Here is a 20,119-nt window from a genome sequence, read left to right on the forward strand (position 1 = left end):
ATGCCCACAGATCTGAAATCTTTAATTTGGTTTTTGATGATAGCTGAAAAGATAGTAAGGGCAACATGGCGGATATGCCAGCAAGCTTTGAACTGGCAGAAATGAATAAATTGACCAAACTGATTTACAGGAGAAAAGGCAAATTGTGGAAAGATTGAAAATTTCCATCAATTATTGGAATGCAAAGTGTGGAAATGCAAGGCTGGAAAGGAATCTATTTTTTGTAATGATGGAAACATGGATTCATTGCATCACAATAAAAAAGAGAAGGAAGGAAGGAAGGCCTGCTTTCTTTATGAAATCTTTTTTATTGGTTTTACAAATACAAGGTATAAATAAACACAAACTAGTAAAAACATAACTATAAAAAGAGATTCTCCGAATCTTGCGACTTCCCCCCATCCCCTCCATGGGGTCTCATTTTAAACATCTACAACTGCATATTCATCCGTACTCCAATTTTTATATCAAAGCATATTGTCCATAATATTTTTTACAATACAAGTGGGTCAAAACCCTGCTCTTGTTATCATCTGCTTACAGTGGTCCCCTAAGTAACTTTTAAATTTTCCCCATTCTTTTATAAAGCTTTTATCCTCTTGGTTAAATAATAATAATAATAATAATAATAATAATAATAATAATAATAATAATAAATTATTATTTGTACCCCGCCCATCTGGTTGGGTTTCCCCAGCCACCCTGGACGGCTTCCACAAAGACCAAAAATACACTAATATGTCATACATTAAAAACTTCCTTGAACAGCCTTAAGCTGTCTTCTGAATGTCAGGTAGTTGTTTATCTCTTTGACATCTGATGGGAGGGCGTTCCACAGGGCGGGCACCACCACCAAAAAGGCCCTCTGCCTGCTTCCCTGTAGCTTTGCTTCTGGCAATGAGGGAACCGCCAGAAGGCCCTCGGCGCTGGACCTCAGCATCCGGGCAGAATGATGGGGGTGGAGATGCTCCTTCAGGTATACTGGGCTGAGGCAGTTTAGGGCTTTAAAGGTCAACACCAACACTTTGAATTGTGCTCGGAAATGTACTGGGAGCCAATGTAGGTCTGGTTCCTGAGTTTTCCAGTCAGCTTTGCCATCTCGGCATAGTCCATCAACTTTGCCATTCTTCTCTGGTAAGGACTTTGTCTTCTTTCCAATTCTGAGCTAATAACATCTGGGCGGCTGTTGTTCCATACATAGAGAGTCTTTTCTGCTCCTTTGCTATGTCGGTACCTGTAATTCCTAGTAAAAAAAAAAGGCTTCTGCTTTCTGTACTGAGCTGTCTCATTTGATCATGGCCAATGTACACAGCCAACTTGTTGATCCTCCATTCCCATGCACCCCCTTGCATTCAAACTACTAATGAATCTTATTTGTTATAACAGGTAAGATTAATTGCAGCATCATAACTCTAGTGTGGTTGCAGCAGCTCTGATACACACCTTTGGGAGAGACACATGAACAGGTGCCCTTCTGTTCTTTGCAGCACTGGGGACACCTTTGTGCCCACACATGTGGAGCTTTTTCTGGCTTTAATAAGAATGAGGAAGCCCCCGAGAGAATGCTCTGTGTGCACAATGGAACCCCAGGGAGCTTTAAATTGCTTCAATTACAGCTTATCTTTTTGGTGGTGTGCCAAGAGGCAACTGCTGTTATTAAGGTACAGCTGTACCTTACCTTTAATCTGCAGTGAATATCTGCTAGGTGTTAAATGCAGCCTATCTCCAGCATAATATGGGTCAGAAGGGACCTAGCCTGCAGTATCTCGTAAGAAACAAAAAGATGGTACACCCGTGTGTAGGAAGGGCGTTTTATGAAAGATTTCTGACTTGAGATGCTTGTGTTTGTCTAACTGTGGCTGTGCTAATTAAAAAGTATAGGCTGGAAAACCAGCCCTAGAAAACTAAATACTTCATTTGTTTCTGGAGAACATGGAGAATCAGGAAAGAATAAACAGAGGAATTGCTGTACTCCCCGGTTTGAAGGAAGCCGGTCCTCAGGTGTGGAAGCAGTACATAAAAACTACAAGCAGCTGAAAATGACGCTCTTTGCGCAGTACGAAAAACAGAACTTTGTTGTTGATTTTGGTAAATCACTGAAGCTTCAGATAATATGAAGGGCGGCCATTTTCTGTACTTTCTTCCACACTGGGAGCAGTGGACTCGTAATCTGGTGAACCGGGTTCGCTTCCCCGCTCTTCCACATGCAGCTGCTGGGTGACCTTGGGCCAGTCACACTTATCTGAAGTCTCTCAGCCTCAGTCACCTCACAGAGTGTTTGTTGTAGGGGAGGAAGGGAAAAGAGAATGTTAGCCGCTTTGAGACCCCTTAGGGTAGTGATAAAGTGGGATATCAAATCCAAACTCTTTTTCTTCTTCGCTTATTTCTAGCTAAAAATAAGATTTTAAGCTTTTGCTTCATAACATTGACCTCACATAACTGAGTCAGATGAGTAAAACTTACATCCTAGTAAGAGTGTTTCGGGATGTTGCCTAAGAAGTTTTCACAATACTCCCCAATGTTTGAAATCATTTCCTCAGCAACATGTGAATAAGTCCCCCTCTATGTCCAAATAATATCCCGACTGATTATTTTTTTTAGGAGGTGTGGAACTATAGAGTACCCTCAGAAGGGCTTTTTGTCCCTTTCTAATGTTTGATTAAATAGCTGTTTCACTATATGCAGACATTGGGGTGGGGTGGAAGCATCACTGTGTGAAAATAGTGACAAAATGGGCTACCCAAACTCCCCCATCTCCTTGCAGTCCACAACCAATCTCAGTTTCCTGCTTCTGCTGCTGCTGCTGGCAGAGAAGATGAGGAAAGCCACCCTGTGCTGTGACATATTTCCTTTAGTTCATGGTGTGAAGCAAAGGTTGTAAAGACTTTCCCCTCTCCATTCATTCTCTCCTCCAGGAAGTGGAGGCAGGATCTTGGGATTGGAGCGGTTAGTAACAGATTGAGGAGTGTGTGAGTTTGGAACAATTGGTGAGAAGATGGGGCAGAGGCAGTTTGGGGCAAACAGTTGGGGGGATGGGGATGGGCAAGGAGGGGCAGGTCAGGATGACTGTGGGGGATGGCTGGGGTGGACTAAGCTGTGAGGGAAGCAGGGTGAGACATGAAGGATGAGGGTTTCACAAGAGATGGAGGGTAGGAAGGACTGGAAAGCAATTCGAGCAGGGCAGCAGCCCCTAGTATAACTCACAATTTCTGTGAGCAGTACTCTTATCAGTGTAGGTGTAGTCCTAGGTACCGGATGATGGAAAATATAATAATAATAATAATAATAATAATAATAATAATAATAATAATAATAAATAATATTTATACCCTTCCCATCTGTCTGGGTTTCCCCAGCCACTATGGGCAGCTTCCAACAAAAGATTAAAAGTACAATAAAGCACCAGTCATTAAAAACTTCCCTAAACATGCTATCAGGATCTACCATCTCTGTCCCTCATCATCTCTATGTCCTCATCTTCATCCAGTTTTGGCTGTGGAGCAGATAGCAGTATGTGGCACTGCACAATGTATTGCTTGCATTGCATTGCACTGATTCTCCTATGCAGTCCTGTCTTACTAATATGAAGCTTAGCAGGAGACAGGGTAAAATATAACCAGAATTGGAAAAGAAAGTGCAGAATGAAAGGGGACTAAAGGGGAAGCTACGTGTTACAGCACAGCTGTGCATGACATTAGCCCCTGCTCTCCTTCAAAGCATCTTCAGGGTGATTTGCACTTTAAAGTGAACACGGGCCTGAATTAGTGCCAGAAGTCACCCCAAAGACCTTGGAAAATGTGATGCCTCTTCCATTTTAACAGCTCTTCCAAAATTGCTTGCAAGCCGTCCTGTATTAGATCAGCACCAGATTTAAGGGAGTGCGGGCAGTTCCACTGCACAAAGCACCAAGCTGAGGGGCGAATAATAATAATAACAATAACAATAACAATAACAATAATAATACCACCTATATGGAGTGCTTTCTTCTGGGGGTACGCATACCCCTAAACCTTTTGTGAATCTACGTTTGGCCTCCTTGAGGGGCAGTATTTCAGTATGAGTAGGAAAATGAGAGCACGCCTAAAAAAGTATTTTAGGGGAAAAAACACTGCCTATATTTATATGGGTACCTACTGAAAAGATACATAAAAAGCAACTGTACCAAAATCTGGTATCTGAAGAAGTGTGCGTGCACACGAAAGCATATACCCAGAACAAACTTAGTTGGTCTCTAAGGTGCTACTGGACTATTTTTTTATATATTTCGACTGCGTCAGTCCAGCATGGCTACCTACCTGAATCTTGTACCATAACGAGTTGTTGTGAAAATGAGACATATTTGGAGTGGGGCACCAAATTTTGTCCTCGCTCAGGGTACCACATTACCGCAGTCCACCCCGATTAAATCATTGTGAACCAGCAATGCTCAGCCTCCACAAAGAAGTGTGTTCTACAGCTCAGTTGCTGGTATGGAAGAGCTGCTTTCTACATATGCTTAAATTCACCATGTACAAACCAACCAGCTGTTTGGATAAGATTTCTGCAGAAACGTCTTTCCCTTGGGAGCATCAGGAATTTTAATTGATGATCTTTGGTTAGATACTTTAGAGCCTACGCTCAGAACAAGGGGTTTGTGGCAGCACTAATGAAGTCTCTTTTCCCTTGCAAATGTACAGAGGCCACAGGCGTTCTATAGAGAAAACCCCCAGTTCTATGGTTGCCATAGCTAAATCTACTTGAGCCTTTCATTATTCTTCCTCCGTTTTATTATTATAACCTCTTCACATCTCTCTCTCGCACAACAACAACAACAGAATAGGTTTTTCTCTTGTTTTGTGTGAGAACAGATAGAGTATCTTGCAAGGCCAGCGGTTAAATGTGATTGTCAATAAGGGCTTGCCCACACTTGCACTTTTCTTGTGCTGTCTAAGCACAAGTTTTCCGCTTTTCCCTGGAGAAACCTGCCCTTTGAACATTGATTCAGAGCAAGCTGCCCCAAACCCAGTTGGCATTCTGATTCTGCGGGTTTCTCTAGGGTAAAGCGGCGAGACAAGCAGACATCCAGTTGTGCCCTAAGTGCCAGTATGACAAACTGCAGTGGAATAAGACCCACACTTAAGTCCTTTGAGCTATGTAATACATGTGAACCTTTTATAAAAGGTAAGTATTTCCAAAATAAAAATAGTTCTTCAGCTAATAATAACTATCCCTTCTCTCTCTCTCTCTCTCTCTCTCTCTCTCTCTCTCTCTCTCTCTCTTTAGTCAATTGACCCAGGGCAGCAATTCACATGGGAACACTCTAACCTGGAAGTAAATAAACCAAAGAATAGATATGCGAATGTCATCGCTTATGACCATTCTCGAGTTCTCCAATCAGCAATAGAAGGTAAGGTGAAAATGGAACCAAGCAAACCTTCAGACATTGTATATTAAAAGCAGTTCATCTTCCACAAGATCAAACTTGGCTAAAATTCAGGGCTTTGAAATCCACATACTGATATTTTGTTATATTTCATTTTGAAGTGCTTAAACACATGAAAGAGTTCCTTACTTAATATGCAATTAACATACATGGTACATTGATGTAGTTCTTTTACCCAGCAGTAACAAAAAGTGTTAAAGGTATGTGTAAATTTGTGGTGTGGGTGTCAGGGATGTTTGTGTGTGTGCATGTATGAGAAAAAGCAGGCGCCTCGTGGAAGATTTTTTCCCCTGCAGTGATAATGTGTGAACCAGAAAGAACCAGAAAGAACAGTGTTTTGCTTTCTGATCTACCTCAGAGACGCTGGGTCTTCCTAAAAGCATTACATAACAAAATAAATTGAGCAAACGTCTCTTGCAAGTTACTAATAGATACCATTTGAACTGTTTGTGCTATATTATGGGACATGTTATGCTAGAAACTGTTGCAGGGGGAGCGAGACATATCTCTTGGTTTTGTAAAGTTTTCACACATTCATGAAAGGTCTTGGACTGATCCCTTACATTTCAGGTTGGGGGTCTGGGAATAAGACCTTGAAAGGCTGGCTTTGACCAAAGTCAAAGGCTTTGACTTTGAAATAAGTTGCTTTTTATACCCTTAGTTCCAGGAAAGGAAATCCAGAGATCGTCTTTTGTGGTACGTTCATAGCTCAGCAGCAGAGCACATTGTTTTATGCATGAGATTTGAGATCATATCCTCAATATTACTAGTTAAGGGATCTCAGGGAAGAGAGCTTGATGTAGAGCCACTATATACAACCTTGGAGGACTGGATTAAAAATCAGTTGGGCAACTCTAGGTAGATCTACTGGGCAGCTCTTCAGAGAGACATTGTTCACAGGTAGCTTAACATGTTTGCATGTGGCTTACTCTGGTTCATTAGCGAGCCCTTGTTCACACATAAGCAAGCATATGGGCTCTCAGAATGAAAATCACATCTTCTTCACTCCTCTCCAGGTCTTCCTGCTGCCACAATACCTGCAGCTAAGCCAAACAAAGCCAAAGCAAGAAAAAACTTTGGCGAGACAACTCACGAGCCCTGGTCCATGTAGTTCAGTAGCAGGAGGACTGGGGTGAAATGAATAATAACAATTGTTCTTATTCTTATTATTTGTACCCCACCCAACTGACTAGGTTGCCCTAGCCACCCTGGGTAGCTTCTAGCATATGCCAAAACATAATAAAACATTTAAAAACTTCCATATACAGGGCTTCCTTTAGATGTCTTCTAAATTAAATAAATAAATAAATAAATAATAAATTTTTAAAAAAATTATACCCAGCCACTCTGGGCAGCTCTCAGCAGAATATTAAAAACATGATAAAACTTCAAACATTAAAAACTTCCCTAAACAGGGCTGCTTTCAGATGTCTTTTTAACATCAGATAGTTGTTTATTTCCTTGACATCTGATGGGAGGGCATTCCACAGCGTGAGCACCACTACCGAGAAGGCCCTCTGCCTGGTTCCCTTAACTTCTTGCAGTGAGGGAACTGCCAGAAGGCCCTCGGAGCTGGCCCTTAGTGTCAGGGCAGAACGATGGGGATGGAGACACTCCTTCAGTACACTGGGCCAAGGCCGTTTTGAGCTTTAAAGGTCAGCACCAACACTTTGATCTGTGCCTGGAAAGGTACTGGGAGCCAATGTAGGTTTTTCAGGACCACTGTTACATGATCTCAGTGGCCACTCCCAGCCATGAAGCAGCCATGATTTTTTCTGTTGCCACTCAGACACTTGCTTCTTTTTGGCTTTGTGTTGTGTGCGAACCAGGCCAACATGCAGGTAGAAGCTAATACTGTGTTTAAGTGTGTTGAAGTCATAGTGAAACAAAAACAAAAAAGAACTTGAAAGGATTTAGTGCACATGGAGTATTTAATTCTTGTGGCGTGGTGGTAGTGTTGGTAACTATTTTAAAATGGTGACCTTCAACCACAGCTGAGTTTACAGAGGTCTTAATTGCTTTTACTCCTCTGCCAAGCACGACTTACAATCCAAATTGTCTAGATGAGGCAGTCCTAATTATCAGAAAACACGACCATTTGGCGCATTAGAAATTGATCCATGGACGGATTCCTCCAAAGGCCACCCCACTATTAACTCCCTCGGCTAAAAGATGCTGCTTTTAGGCATAAGGAGATGCTTCTGTCAGGAGGCCCTACACACGAGTAGGAGTCTGGTAGAGACACATGCCTGACTGGCATGTTCTCTCCTCCTGGTCAGTCATTTGGGAGATTCAAACTCTTTCTCCAGAGCGAACATCACAGCAACTGATACCTTAAGGCATCAGCACACTTCAAGATCAGCAGAGTACAATATATGCAGTCAGCGTACAGACTCAGCAGCGCAACATTTGGCTAAACTACGTTTATTTACATATACAGTGGTACCTCGCGTTAAGTACTTAATTTGTTCCGGAGGTCCGTACTTAACCTGAAACTGTTCTTAACCTGAAGCACCACTTTAGCTAATGGAGCCTCCTGCTGCTGCCGTGCCGCCAGAGCACAATTTCTGTTCTCATCCTGAAGCAAAGTTCTTAACCTGAAGCACTATTTCTGGGTTAGCGGAGTCTGTAACCTGAAGCGTATGTAACCTGAAGCGTATGTAACCCGAGGTACCACTGTACACATTTGGAGCATTGTAACTCAGCTACTTCCTCTTCAGCATCAGACAGCAAAGAGAAAGAACAAAAGGACAAATGTCCTACATCATGGAAACACAGTCATACAAACATCCTGTCTCCATCACTCCCCACAATGTGGAATGAAAACATACACCGTCATGTGATAAAAACAATCCCATGACTGCAGCATGGGAAAAGAATCCTAACAGTTTCAACTAGTTTTGTTATTTGCACAGGAGCTTATAGCTCCTTCCTCCCTCATATATAACATGCTAAATTGTATGACACTTAATCTTTTCTTAGATAAGCCGCATCTGATACCCCAAACAAGCAGTCGCGGGACGGAGCAATGACTGTGTTTATAAGTGTAATCAATTCTCCAGTGTGCTATGCAAAGCTAAGTGAAGGCTTTCTGAAGGAAAACACAACCCCACTATTGAGCCTACATCTCTGCCTAATTTTCTGCAGCTGCATTTCAGAGGCTTTGATAGCAGACAGCTTTTTCCCAAATATATTAGAAAATTTAAATGATTGCCTTGGAAAAAAATTTGCATGTAATAATCTGCTTACATTTGTTCCACCTGTAAGGCAATTTACATGATATTGACTGCATTTTAGCTGTGTCAGTTATGTTCCCTCATATCAGGCTTCCCAGCCCAAATGTCACTTCACATGTATATTAATTAGAGATTTGGATATCCAAAAAAGAAAAAGAAAAAGAACCTCTTTTCTTAACAAAGTGTGTTGGCTTTGCACTCTCAGCTCCCTGAAAAGAAGTGAATTGTTTCCTCATTAGGGAAATTCATGGGCATTGTTGAGCCTGTTCTGCTTTTCTTCATTGTTTTTTGCTTCTGTGGAATAGAGATACAGGCCAAAGTACATCCCATGCTAAAACAATCAATTTTATCTTATTTTTTTCTGGAAAGAGATCTGAGTAAGCAGTAAAGCCTAGTTTGAAAGGGCTACCGGATTCAGTGTGTGTGAACCAAGAACTTCCTTGGTAAACAAACAAACAAACAAAACCCAAGCAACTTTCTGTGCAAGAAACAAAGTTTAGTCAATGGCATGAGAAAGAGAAAATGTAGAGCTTTTTTAAAAAAAATAAAGTTTTTTTATTGATACAACAAGAAAAAAGGAAAAAAACCCACAAATACCAAATTACACACAAGAATAACCATAGACACATAATTTTCTTATCAAAAATAAAACATCTATTGGTCTTAACACTAAAGACCCAACCTCCCGTCTATTCCGTATTTCAAATTCATATTACTTATTGCCAATACACACTTTTATCATAATTAAACTTATTCTTAATAAATCTAATTTCTTATATCCACCTTGCAACTATTACTGAAGTTCCTCGAATGCTGCAACAGAATTTAAACTACTATATTTGTTTTTCAGATATTCTTTGAAAACCTCAAAGAAAATGTAGAGCTTTAATTTAATCAGCGCTCCTGTTAAGTGCAGTGCAATGTTTTGGTCTTTCCAGAGACCCAAACCTGAGCTAGAAAAGAAATGTCATATTATTTTACTTTTCTCCACTTGTAGAGGAGAAAATATGTATGTTAAAATTAAAATGCAGCCTAGTAAACATACAGGGGGTCCTGACAGGGCTACAGGGCTGCATTTTTATTTCATCCATGCACTGCCCAAGTTGCTAATTTGCAAAATAATTTTTATACAATGACACCATCTTGGGTTGATTTATGATGACACACCTTTTAAATGCTTCGATGCACGTTGAGACTGACATTAAAGCATGCCCTAGACTAAGTTTGAAATGTGAATTGTGCCAGGAAGTTCTTAGTCAAGATTTTTTTTTTTTAAAAAAATGACTCTTCATCTTCTTTGAATATTGGGGAAAACTATATAAGGGCGGTAGGGGGTGTTCATCATCCAGCAATTGCCACATCAGCTGATGAGAAACAACCATCACAGATCAGAGAGAGTTTTCATGATCTGCAACCAGGGCCGGATTTAGGTTTGATGAGGCCCTAAGCTACTGAAGGTAATGGGGCCCTTTCTATGTCCAGCTGTCCTTTGTCAACAACAAATTGTCGCTGTTTTGTGTGTTGAATATATGATATATGGTAATTTATGGACCTAAAGCAATTTGCACATGTTGCCATGCAATCAATCCACACAGAATGTAGGCACCCTATATATAGAAATGAGCAAACCGGTGATATTTTAGGGAGCAGGCTAGTGGGCGGGGTCCATGACTTACATCATAGGAGTCTACACAACACAAAACGTTGTTGTATGTAGGTTTTATTTTATTTCTATTTTACCTTATATTTTGGAAATGTATATCCAGGTGTTTTTTTCTTTAATTTTTTTTTGGGGGGGCCAAGAGAATGGGGCCCAAAGCTATAGCTTGTTTAGCTTATACATAAGCCACACTGTTTGCGACATTACATCCAGCTCAATACTTTGTCACTGGAAACATTCGTCGGCTTGGCCTAAAATGTTGAGCAACTAGGGATAAAATTGACACAATCCATTTGGTTATTTCTCAACCTTCTATCTGATTATTTCTCCAAGATGTTCAGAGTAGCGTAACCCATTTTATTTTCACAAGAAGAGTGTGTGACTGGCCCAAGTTCTCCCAGTGAGGTCCTTGTGCAGAGATTTGAACTCAGGTCTCCCTTTTTCAAATGTATGACTACTTTGCCCTACACACTTTCAACCATGTTTTTAACTCTGCCTGAATTGACGGCGAGCCATATCCATTTTTGGCACTTGATTTCAGAAATATATTTAGCTGCTTTTCATTTCTCTCCCCTTTTATAGTACAGCTTTTGCAAGAACATTATTCAAAATATATCCGTCTTCTTGTATTTCTAAGAATTTTAAAACAGTGGGTTGTAATGCCATATTTAAGTGGAATGCCTTTCCCAAGCTTAGAGACTTTATTGCCAGGCTCTAAAGAAACAGTAAACATTCCAAATATGAAAATAAAAATGCTGCCTAGCATTACATTTATTTCACAGCTGCATTTGTTTTTGGGTTACTATAGAAACTAGTGCTTTGATGTTGTTATGAGATTTAGGTTTTTGTGTTGTTGTTGTTGTTGTTGTTTTTTAAAAAAGGAACTTAGCCAAATATATTGAACTCCAGAATGCATATTTCAGTGCATTTATTTTATCCTTCCAAGGATTTTCCTTTTTTAAAAAAAAGTTGTCCGTAAAATGCTTCATTAAAAAACATTTGGAATTTGGAGTGAACCCAATTTTATTCTGCTCCAGTGTGATAGAGTACAGGATTAGCCAAGGGGGTGCCCTTCAGAAGTCCCATCAGCCCCAGCCAGTGTGGCCAATGGGCAGGAATTATGGGAGTTGTAGTCCAATAACACATGGAATGTACGAACTTGGCTACCCTGATATGGTGGATAGGTTTAGGAGACCTCGGTGGCCGTGGATGTGCCACTGTCCCTCATCCAAACCTCCCTCTCACAGAATTGTTACAAGGTGAAAATGGACAAACCCCATCAATGCCCCTGCTCTAATTCTCCTCCTCCTCCTCCTCCTACTTCCAGGAAAGACAGGATACAGATGTGATAATTTTGAGTTTGTAGGGTGTGGAATGGTCCTATGAATTGCCTGCTAACTGCCCACCCCAAATGAACTCAGTTTTCCTTTGCAAAATCCCTTGCAACTTCATACTCTTCTCTTTCCAGTACTTAGTGATCATCAACTTGCACAACTCCTTGTGCATGCAATTCTTCAAATGCCCTTATTTTGTTATTTAAAGGGCTTGCCCTTGGCACAGTTTTTCTACTGAGTTTTTGCTTGCAGTCAGGGTTTCTGATAGGTGTGTGTATGCCTGCCATGGTGACTTTAAATTTTACTAATCTTCTTACCAGCATATATCTTGTTGCAAGCTTATGTTATACACACACACAAAAAAATTTATATCTGCTTTAGTTCTTTTCCATTTAGTAAACGCAACTTCATTGTTTCCCACCAAAACTACATCTTCATTCCTTTTGTTCATTCGCCTGTTTTCCGAAGGTTATTGTTTACAAGCGCTATGAAGCTTAATCCTATTACTTCAAACTCTCTTTTAAAATATTCTTTAATTGCACATTTCTTAGAAGAGCATCTCCCAAGCAAAGGTTTATGGTTTAATTTGTCTTAAATAGGGAGATTGTGCAGTACTTAGCCTTTGTCAAGGCTTGAAACAATTTCACGATGCGATTTCAGTCTGCAAATAAAGTGTGAAGTCTAATTAAAGCTTTTTAAGATGACAAGTTTCTTCACTGAATCAAAGGAGGAATGCTGAGGTCTGCATTACCAGGCCTGTTGCGTAGCTCTTGTTTCATTTACCTTTGTACATACAGAATGTTCAGCTTGTTTTAGTGCCTCTTTTGTACTGCTCATGAAAGAAGCCTCGTAGTAAATCAGAAATAACAGCAAGAGAGTTTCTTACACCCCCAATCCCTTGTACTAAGGAATCATTCTGTTGCATTGTTTTTCGTTATCAGTTGAGTATGTCTCTATCTGCATACATAGACTGTAGCTGGAGGATGGTTGGAAAGGATAAGAGAGAGGGGCGTACACACACGTTTGTGTTTGTCTAGATATTGTTACACGCAACCCCAATCTCTCACTGTTGAGAGACTCTCCTCCACCTCGCCCACATTCCAGCAGCTGCTACAAGCTACCCAAGGGAGGAGGCCAGCAGTGGCGGCCATGGAGATACATTGGGGTGCTCCTTAACCGTCACATCTGTCACCACCACCACCTCATCCTCCTCCCAGAGGTGTAGGGGGGCACTGGCAAGGGAAATAGGACCATTCCAGGATCAAATTAGAAGCCAGGATAGCTTTTTTAATTCCAGGACTGCCCTGGAAAACTGGGGCACTTGGAGGGCATGGGAATAAAATACTAAATAGAAGAAAGCAGGCAGCAGAGGGCCTTCTTGGTAGTGGCACCTGCCCTGTGGATCTCCCTCTCATCAGATCTCAAGGAAATAAACAACTCTCTGACTTTTAGAAGACATCTGAAGATAGCCCTGTATAGGGAAGTTTTAATGTGTGGTGTTCACTGTGTTTGATCCTTTAATTTGCTCAAAGCCGACCAGAGTGGCTGGGGCAACCCAGTCAGATGGATGGCTATAATTGATTGATTGATTGATTGATTGATTGATTGATTGATTGATTTTCAAATAGGCCTCTCAAGCAGCATCAAGGGTTTAAGCAGTAAGAGCACACACTGGACCTCTGAGAGGGAAAAGATGTCACACCCAGGCATTCCTTGTCCACATATATCTAGGCTCTGGGAGTTGCTAGAGTTTTCTGTCTCTCTCACAGGGATGTACATAAAAGCAGAACCCCTAGGGAAATTAATCTGGATCTGCTTGAAGCCACCTGAGAACAAAGGCCTATATTCTTTTGATTCCATGATTGAGAAAAGAATGATATGATGTTTGCATGGTTCCTGGCCATGGGATTCTGTTATGCTACTAGATGCTTATTCTTTTAATTATTTCACAGCCAAATCTAGGACATGTTTCATTGGCACACACTCTGTACATAATATGCTGGGCAAAACTCAAGGTCTGGTTTCACTAATGCTGTAAATAGAGACTTATTTGGTTCTCATTAGTGTGAACTCGAGAGCAAATTTGGCTCATTGTCCCTCTTCTGACCCGTGCTTAAAAAAAAAGCTGGCTGCTGAAATGACTGACATCTCTGACTGTTCTACGCAAATTTAAATAATGATGGCAGTTGTTGCTGTGCTTGTGGGTTAAAAATGCCTCAAGCTATGGAGCTAACAAAGATTTGCAGAATTTCAATAAATTGCCTGAACTCTTTGATTGTTTTTGTACTATTAGTTGTGACACAGTATTGCCAGGGGCCTTTTCCTGCCACCCCCAAGCATGGCAAGAGGACCCTAAGAAGCAATCCCACATTTATATTTATTCTCAGGCAGCCGTCATTTCATTTCTCTCTCTGTTTGCCTGCTATTGCCAGAGTACATTGCAGAGATTGTAAATGACAAGGGTTTTCCATGAGTACCTATCCCATCCCCAAGAGCATAGATGATAAACGTAGTAGTCTTTAGTTGTGATTCAGAAGTGTATATGTGTGTTGTTAAAAGGCACACATACTAAGCTTCAGCCAGATTGCTTCATCATGTGGCTTGAAAGCATTCCGATATTATGGTGGCTGACTGGACAAGCCATCATTCATGCACCATCTCTACCAATGCTAGGTTTACACAAGCAACAATCTACACAGGCTTCATAAGAACAGCTACTCTAGAAGTCAGTCTCCAACAGAGGCCAACAGTAGGTCCAGCTCCGAGGCTCTTCTGGTGGTTCTGCGAGAAGTGAGATTACAGGGAACCAGGCAGAGGGCCTTCTCAGTGGTGGCACCTGCCCTGTGGAATGCCCTCCCACCAGAAGTCAAAGAGAAGAACAAGTCCCAGACTTTTAGAAGACATCTGAAGGCAGTCCTGTTAGTTTTATAATGTTTTTAATAATCTGCTGGGAGCTGCCAAGAGTGGCTGGGGAGGCCCGGCCAGATGGGCAAGGTATAAGTAATAAATTGTTGTTGTTGTTATGTGGGTCATGGATGAAAAGATGGGGCCTGGAAAGGGAAGTAGCTAAAGCAAAGGATTATTCCCCCAACAGAGGCAAAATACCTGATGAGACCACCCACTGACCAAGGTGTAGTTACTTAATAGAATTATCAAATTGTATCATTGGAATATTTTGCCCAAACCCACGACCCTGAGATTAAGAGTCTCATGCTCTACCAACTGAGTGATCTCTTTGGAAATCAAAGATGTGGAAATTTTCACGTTATCTTTGAATCAGGGAAATCTAAATTCAGAGGGGGGAATGTGTGAGATCCTAGTTCTTTGCAGTGGAAGTCTTCTGGTTATGCAGAATGAATGAGAGCACAGGCAACTTTGAATCTGAGTTGTTATACTCTGATGCTACACAAGCCTGTGATATAATGAAAGCTAAAATCATGCGAGGCCTTGTCATCATATTCAGCATGTAAAAACACCTGTTGTCCTTGTATTGAGAGGCTATTCAGCTCGAGGATTACGGTTTTGGTTCACTAGCCCTAAACTTGTTGAATGATTTGTTGAATTGAGGAAAGGCTGTGACTGATTTTTTACTCCAACCTTGATTAAAATAATATGAGAATATGAGTCTGATCTTAGATGTGGCATTGGCAGTGTGCTCCCTTGTTGATAATGCTGGAACATTGGTTCTTGTGGCTAGAAACCAGCCTCCCCAGAAGATCTATTGGTGCCATTGTGCACAGAAAGGTGGGAGTGGGATTCCACCCCCTGGTTTTTATTATGTTGTTCTTTGTTTTATTTCCAGGGCTTTTCTTTCTGAAATAATATGTGCTTTGCAGAACAATACCAGACATTTGTAAATGTTGTTCTAATTTATGCGGGAAAATGTTTCTATTATACATACACGGTCCACATCTTTCAGATATAATACCCACTAGGTATAGATTTCTCATGTTGGCCTCATTTCCCCTCTCATCTCCTTTGTGCAGAAGTGTTTTATCATCTTTGATAAATAGAGGGTGTGTGGCATTGTGCCCAGCTGGTGTTATTTTCTGAATCATTAACTCATACTTCCACATTCAGGAAATTCATGAAAACCTTCTCATTTAACCAGAAATGTTGTGAACCCCAAATTCTCTGCTTTATAATAAACTGTTCCTCTATCAGGCTTAGTGTAGAGCTTACAAATTAGGGCCTCTCTAAGCTGAATAACTACCATGTTTTCAGTGTATGATCCTCAGGGTAGTTTGCAGCAGAAAGAAATCATCGCTTTCCCCAGATCTGTGGGGCTCAGCTTAGCTCAGCAGAAGTAGTTACCCTTAGCACTTTCTTAGCACTTAGCTGGGGAGCCAGTGTGGTGTAGTGGTTAAGAGCGGTGGACTCGTAATCTGGTGAACCGGGTTCGCTTCCCCGCTCCTCCACATGCAGCTGCTGGGTGACCTGGGGCCAGTCACATTTCTCTGAAGTCTCTCAGCCCCACTCACCTCACAGAGTGTTTGTTGTGGGGGAGGAAGGGAAAGGAGAATGTTAGCTGCTTTGAGACTCCTTAAGGTAGTGATAAAGCGGGATATCAAATCCAAACTCCTCTTAAGCTTCAAGAGCTGTTCTTTGGGTTATATTGTAGAGTGGCTTCAATAAAACTTAGTGAACCTGAGCAATGATGGACTTAGAAATGCACTTTGTTTCGTTCAGCTTCTGGTGTGAGACCAAAATGGCAGTTCAGTATCCGTAGCTAACATACTGAGGCTTGCAATCAAAGACTTGAGTCCCCACTGAAATCAAGGGGGCTGCAGCGTTTATGATGTGCAGCCCTAAGTAAATTGGCATGCAGGAGACAGCACTGCTTGCCTTCTGTATACTGAGGTCTATTTCACACGACGCTTTCCCCTCATAAATGAAAAATTACAACCAGCATTCCACTTCTAAAGAAGAGAGAGAGAGAGAGAGAGAGAGAGAGTGTCTATGACCTGGAGCTAGTAGTCATCACTTTTCCCCTGATGCTAAAAGCTGTCCAAATTCTGGTTGCAGTTTGCTCTTGCTTATACAGATTTTAAGAAGTCTTTATAGTTGTTCAGGGTCAGCAAAGATGATACCGCAGGTCAAAGCAAACTTCATAAATAATCCATACAATTTTAAAATCATTTCCAAACTGTATTGAAATTTAAATAGGGTCACAACAGGTCATCATACTTCTTCAAAGATAATTGAGTGGTAGAATGAAGAATTGGGCACATAAGGATGTGTGTGTGGCAAAAAGGAAAGTTCTCTTAATGATATTATTCTGTTACTAAGAGCCGCTGCTTGCATTGTTTGCCAGCCCTCCCTACCCCTCTTGACAACTCCCCTCCCTGATCCCCCCATAGCTCACCCCAATCCCAAGATCCCGCTGCCACCACCACTCCCAGAAGAAAGAAGGAAAAAAGAGAACAAAGTCTTTCTCCCCATGCTGCTACCTCCTGAAGGATGCATTTTGAAATGCACACTTTGCTTCCTCCTGGCAGCGGCTGCTGAAGAGGAGAAAGTGATGGTAGCACAGAAGCAGACTCCTAGGACAGGCATAGGCAAACCCAGCCCTTCAGATGTTTTGGGACTACAACTCCCATGATCCCTAGCTAACAGGACCAGGGATAATGGGAATTGTAGTCCCAAAACATCTGGAGGGCCAATTTTCCCAAGCCTGTCCTAGGAGCTGAGGTCCATTCAACACCCCCCCCCATAAAATATTTGAGGTTGATGGGCATTGCTAGTCAAATGGTGTGCATGCACTGCATCTTGTAATCAATTATATGGGGTGGGGCCAACCTGCCCCCCCCATTTTATTCACGTTGGCACCCCTGGGTGGTAAGGAGTTTGTGAAGGCCTAGCTGCCCGACTGCCTGATCACCTGCTTTCACTGGACCACCTGTCTCTTTGCTCATCGCTCGCTCACTGGGGCCACTGACTCGCTCAGACCCCAGTCGTCTCTCACCCCTGCTATGTGTGCATGCCTGCAGGTAAGCAGACTACTGACAGCCACACAAACTGAAGCGCAATGGCTTTTTCTTGCGAGAAATGTAGTTCAAGGTGCTTTCAGGTCTTTGATTTATTTGGAGCAGCTCATTTGTTGAGCCAACCAGTGGCCTGTGGTGGGACAGCAATAGAGACCAAACTTGTGCAACTTACTAGTGAAGCATCATAACAGAAAGTGGGTGGGGAAGATTAAAAAATGATGCACTCTTCAGATTTATTCCAGCTCTCTCAACCTCTGTCACTGAGATTATCAATGTTTAGAGTAGGGACACACATAAAAATGTCTATACTGTTTGATTGTAGAAAAGACCTCAAAGCTGTTTTGCCTTCCTTCCTCCTCCCCGCCTATGATCATGACTGTTTTTCCCTTGATTTCTCCCATAAAGGTTTAATGGCTCCAGTTAAAATAACCAGGACAAATAACAAAGGTTTTTTGCCTTCGTCCCATGCTTCGATGATGCCAGAAATTTCTTGATAGCCATCAGTTTTCCAGACTAGTTGGACCTTCCATTGGTGTAGCAGAACTTTTCATAAAATCACATCTCTGCTTAATAATGTGAAAAGCCTTGGGATTAGTTTGGTTTTTTTTAAATTGCATTTGCTGGATAACAAGTGGCAATGTTATAATGACATTCTTTGAATAGAGAGCTTTAATGACATTGTGACACTTAGGATTTTTTTTTTTTAATGGAGTGGGGAGTTATAACATCACAACAGGTTATGTGTAAGAAAGACAATAGATTGAGAAACAGCTGGAGCCAAAATCACACTTATCAAGAATGGAAGAAAGTATTTTTACAGCAGCAACCCAGGTCCAGATTTTGACATATTGCTAATATTTTTAAGGCAATGATGTTGGTCACTTCTTAATATAAAGTTTTAAATAATAATAATAGACCAGTGACAGAAGAGCTTTCCCAATTCCTTAAGGTAAAATAGTTAATTTCTTCATTGATATTAACAGAAAGTGCTTTGGACATAGTTCTAGTGAGCAGCACAAAAAAGGAAAAGAGGATGGACTGTTAGGAAACCTTGGTTAGGTCATAATTTGATTTTGTGGAAAAGTTGGTTGGAACTAGAGTTTAAGATACCATATTTACTCGAATCTAATGCAAATAATGTTGCAAAAATTAAGGTGTGCATTAGATTCAATGGCACATTTACATTCGCCAGCAAATCCTTTTTTTGGTTTCAAGGTTCTGAAAATTGAGGTGTGCATTAGATTTGACGGTGCATTAGACCTGAGTAAATATGGTAATATGTTTAATTTCAAAGCCAGATTTTGTGGATCAGACAGGACTGATGAATGCAATAAACTGCATTATAATGAAAGATAATTTAGCAGATGCAAAGACAGTTATAATTTATTTGATTCATCAGTGATTATATGGCAACCTTCTAGAGTGAAATAGGTAAATATTTCATGGTAAATGCAAAGAACAAGCATCTTAAGATACTAAGAAAAACAAAGAAAGATGTATTAAAAAGTTGGAAAGTACTGAAATGTCATTTTGTTTCTTAATCAAAAAAATTGAAATGAAACAATATGAACTCTCAAGGCCATGGTCACATTTTGCTTTCTAGGCATACCAGGGAGTGATTATATAAATGCTAACTACATAGACGGCTACAGAAAACAGAATGCCTATATAGCAACACAAGGAGCTCTTCCTGAAACTTTTGGAGATTTCTGGAGAATGATCTGGGAACAAAGGGGCGCAACGGTTGTCATGATGACCAAACTGGAAGAGAGGTCCAGGGTAAGGCAACTTTATATTTCTTTATATTTATATTTGGCTAACCTTTCATGAGTAGTTTATCCATAAAACTGACTTTCAAATGTGATGGGACTTCCCAAAACGTCTATAATAGATTCTTCATTCATTTCAGCTTTTTTATTTGAGCTACACTGCATTAAAAGACGTCCAAACTACAGAAACTGGTATTTGTCTTTAATGCACAATCTTTTCTCCTTTTCTCCACACCTTGATATATATGGAAACCTTTAGGGAGATTCTCTTGAATGTCTCCAAAATTTCTATTTATTTCACTGGGTTATGTGTGTGTGAGAGAGAGATTAAATATGTACATTAAAGTCTTGGAGCTCACATAACTCTGTTCATGTGATAGCACTTTCCAGTTTTCCTAGTGATAAACTGCAAGTTTCGTTGACATGGCTGGTGTGATACCGTTATCATGTTTCAAAGAGCCTATCGGTCTTTGTTATCACATTGCCTTATTACCTTACACAGGGAGGGAGGCTGGGATGTGATGTGAAAAGACAATCTGCGATACGGATCTGGGTTGATGACTTAACACAAGCACTTGATATCTACAATGAGAAAACTGTTGAATGCTGTCTTCAGAACCAATTGCATTAACCAAATGCATTTTAAAGGACTGCACTATTCCAGGTTTTCTTAATGATTTGTCCCTTATTAAAAACGTTACGCGGATACGT

The 20,119-nt window shown here is 40.9% G+C and overlaps 1 protein-coding gene across 43 annotated transcripts in view; it reads left to right on the plus strand.

Moving 5' to 3' along the window:
- Nucleotides 1-20,119, plus strand: part of PTPRD (protein tyrosine phosphatase receptor type D) — a 1,161,589-nt gene that overhangs the window by 1,076,357 nt on the left and 65,113 nt on the right. For all 43 annotated transcript variants that reach the window (XM_083718180.1, XM_083718169.1, XM_083718207.1 and 40 more), the window contains 2 exons: nucleotides 5,263-5,386; nucleotides 19,243-19,418. In XM_083718180.1, the coding sequence (XP_083574306.1) occupies nucleotides 5,263-5,386; nucleotides 19,243-19,418 (300 nt within the window). The remainder of the gene's footprint in view (nucleotides 1-5,262; nucleotides 5,387-19,242; nucleotides 19,419-20,119) is intronic.

This window comes from Podarcis gaigeae (assembly GCF_964106915.1).
Source record: "Podarcis gaigeae genome assembly, chromosome: 17".
Lineage (NCBI taxonomy): Eukaryota > Metazoa > Chordata > Lepidosauria > Squamata > Lacertidae > Podarcis > Podarcis gaigeae.